Below are 3,655 nucleotides of genomic sequence, written 5' to 3'. Positions count from 1 at the left end.
CAGCAAGTCCAGGCTCAGAATCTCCATTTGGTCCCAACAACCAAGAAAAGCCCGCTCTAAGAGATTTTTCCCCTGCTGGTTGGGAATCTAGAACATGGGGGCACAGCCTCAGGATAGGGCGTCAATCATTTAGAACAGAGTTGAGGAGAAATTTCTTCATTCAGAGGCTTGTGAAATTCTCTCACCAGAGCATTGTGGATTCTCCAATCTGGAGTATATTCATGGCTGAAATGGATAGATACGTTTTTGGTTTCTCGGGGAATCAATGGAAATGGAGAGCTGACAGGAAAGTGGAAGCCAACGATCAGCTATGGTCGTTCTGAATGGCGGAGCAGGATTGAGGGGCATTGTGCTTCTATTTCTTGTCTTCTTCAGGCTGTGAATAGCATTCTCGCTGTCATGAATGAACTGTTTGTTTGTTTTAGGCTGTGCTCCGGGAGTCCGCTTCCTCAAGATATCGTCCTTAAAAATCTGCCTCATCTCATTAAATATCTACTCTTTTCCCGAATCCGGACTTATCCTGTCACCTGTGTATGATATAACTGAAAGCCGGGGGGAGTGGGGGCGTATGGTAAAATGGCACGTACACATTGCTGCTCGCCTTCAGGCATTTTCAGCTTTGTTGAACTTTAATTAGTGGGTTTTAAATGCCTGTCTGTATTTAAATCCGTTTGTAAAGCGTGCCATTTCCCCACAATGTAGACTTTGAGCGGCTGACGTGAAGTACGTCTCCTCTGGCTCTCCTAGCCAGACCAGTTCAGACATCTTCCTGCTTCTCGTAAAGGGACCTCACATGGATTCGCTGTGGCTGGTGGAAGCTGCACTGACAGCACAATGTCCAAGCCGAAGGCGCTGCAGGAATTACCCTGGAGAGCGCAGCTGGTGAATGCGTCCCTTGGTGCTGAAGTGAACAGCACCCAGGGCTCGATTCTCAACCCTCTTCCCAGGGCCTGGGCTTTCAGCCAATTCTCCGGATATTGCCGCCGCTTTCCTGGCCACTTTGATGTTTCTTCTGGCGATTGTCACCATGCTGGGGAACGCTTTGATTGTACTGGCTTTTGTGGTGGATAAGGGCCTACGGAGCCAGAACAACTTTTTTCCTCTTGAACTTGGCCATTTCCGATTTTTTAGTGGGTAGGTCAAAGGTGCATCAGTCATAAAACTCGTCCAACTTTTACACTACCAACTTTCTAGGAATGTTGATATTCCTTGTTTTCTTTTCTCTCAGCTTCAATTCCCATTTTCCTAAGGGTGACTTACACCTCAGATTACCTTGATATAAAGTTTGTTCTCAAACGCTGTATTAGTCGTATGCATGTGTAACACAATGAATATGAATCTGCCAACACTGTACGATTAACTCATGGAAGGTAATTGGATGCATTATCAAATGAATTATCTTCAATATTGCGCTTGTCACGTCTAAACTTGTCAACATTCAACTGTAAACGTGTTACTGAGGTTTTGTTCTGTAAAACTGTGACACATATGCGAATTTTAAACCTTAAAGTGCGAGTTTCAATCCTTAATGAAGTTTGATGTATTTGCATCCATCTTTTTCTAGTTTAATCTAAATTCCTCGACCTTTAAGTTTGCTAAATTCGATCATATTCTAATACTATATTGTGCTTTAACTCATATTAAATTTGCCTGTCTATTAATCATGATTTGTGTTCCATTTCCAGAGGCGTTTTGCATTATTTTGTATGTTCCTTATGTCTTGAACGGCCAGTGAATGTTGGGCAAATTTTTCTGTAAACTCTGGCTGGTTATAGATTACCTCCTCTGTACATCTTCAGTCTTTAACATAGCCCTGATAAGTTATGGCAGATTTTACTCCATAACTAGATCGGTAAGTCCAAATCTAAATACAAACACAATCTGAATCCTTTGGCTTATGCAATTTCAACATTACAGTAACGGCAACCTGCCTCAAACCTCGCTTGTATCATGTATCCATATCTAGGATAGTTTGTTTTGATTCGTATATCAATTGTCATGCACTATTTTCACAATGTCCGATGTCTATATCTTGTACATTCTTTGGCTGGCCCGATGATGGCCGGCTTGGAGGGAACCTTGCCGAGAGTGTTCCCCAAACACTGGTTAAAGCCCCAGTTGAGGGTACTATTGCACCAGAGGAACTACCACTACCCCCCACCCCCCACCATTGTGAAGGCCATCAGTTCAATGGAGGCAGCCTCCCTTTGGCAGTTGTACTGCTCAGCTTGCTTCAGTGCAACACGCGAGCACAGCAAACAGGAGGAAGATTGATGATATGACTGACTCACTAAGTTCTGAAACATTTTTAATCAATTTCTCACTATATCAAAACTGTACTAAGAGCTTCATGCAATAAAATTAGTGAATAGATTTGTATCACTAACAATCTTCACAATAAAGCCTTCAACTTTTATTTTATTTAGATGAACATTTTTTTCAGTTTATTTTAGTATTTTAAAAGTACAAGCACAATAAAACTATATAACAGTTAACTTAATCAAGTTGCATTTTCCTTCCCAATTATTTTTTCCTTTAAAATTTAGAGACTGGCAGGTGCTTGTCTGTTTCTGGTGAGCTTAATGCTCACTAATTTATACCAAAGTAAAGTAATGGAATGCCATCCCACATCTGACACTCAATATTAGAAGTCTTTACTCCTAGATCAATATGGTGGTAGAAAAGCTGCTCTTTTCCAATCCTAATGATGTATCCTATCATCACTCAAAATAGTATGTCCAACATGGGCATTTCTCATATCCCTCTGAATGAGGATCTAGTGCTTGTTTTCCCTGAATTGCAATGGATGTATGAACACTAGGAAATTGTTTTGTACAATTTAGTACACCCTGACTCCAGAATATTTCTTGACAACATCTGCCAGTAAGACTCTGGCTTTATTCTTATCAATTTTCTTCCAGGAATGCAGTAAAACTTGGGTAAAGATTTTTCTTCAACATTTGACTAAACTAGATCAATTTAGCAAACCAATGGACTAAATTTTTGCCTTTTTTTGTTCCCATCTCATTTTGAAACTTTTTACAATTGACATATGGGGGGCTTTCAAATGTCGGTTGATAAGAATTCAGGACCAGCATGTTCCTGCTAGGTTGAAGGATAAGAATGGCAAGTTTCAGGAACCTTGGATAACGAAGGATATTGTGAGATTAGTCAAAAAGAAAAGGGAAGCATTCATAAGGGCTAGAAGGCTGGGAAAAGTTAAAGCCCGTGGAGAATATAAAGGAAGTAGGAAGAAACTTAAGCAAGGAGTCAGGAGGGCTAAAAGGGGTCATGAAAAGTCAATGGCAACCAGGATTAAGGAAAATCCCAAGGCCTTTTATACATATGTAAAAAGCAAGAGGGTAGCCAGTTCACCAAAGAGAAGGACTTAGCGGTTGATTTGTCTAGGGAAGAGTGTGTAGATAGCCTGGATTATGTTGAGATCAAAAAAGAGGATGTGTTAGGCATCTTGAAGAATATTAAGGTGGATAAGTCCCCAGGGCCAGATGGGATCTACCCCAGAGTACTGAGGGAGGCAAGGGAGGAGATTGCTGGGGCCTTGACAGAAATCTTTGTATCCTCACTGGCTACGGATGAGGTCCCAGAGGACTGCAGAATAGCCAATTTTGTTCCATTGTTTAAGAAGGGTAGCAGG

The 3,655-nt window shown here is 41.2% G+C and overlaps 1 protein-coding gene across 1 annotated transcript; it reads left to right on the top strand.

Moving 5' to 3' along the window:
- Window positions 1-1,027: 1,027 nt before the first annotated feature.
- On the top strand, window positions 1,028-1,323 carry LOC121287506 (histamine H4 receptor-like). The gene is given in 3 exon segments (XM_041205439.1): window positions 1,028-1,084; window positions 1,086-1,134; window positions 1,229-1,323. Coding segments are annotated over 3 exon segments (201 nt in total).
- Window positions 1,324-3,655: the final 2,332 nt, after the last annotated feature.

The sequence above is a fragment of the Carcharodon carcharias genome, chromosome 14, assembly GCF_017639515.1.
Source record: "Carcharodon carcharias isolate sCarCar2 chromosome 14, sCarCar2.pri, whole genome shotgun sequence".
Taxonomy (NCBI): Eukaryota; Metazoa; Chordata; class Chondrichthyes; order Lamniformes; family Lamnidae; genus Carcharodon; species Carcharodon carcharias.
The sequence above is the reverse complement of the archived record's forward strand: the minus strand, read 5'-3'. Positions and strand labels throughout refer to the sequence as shown.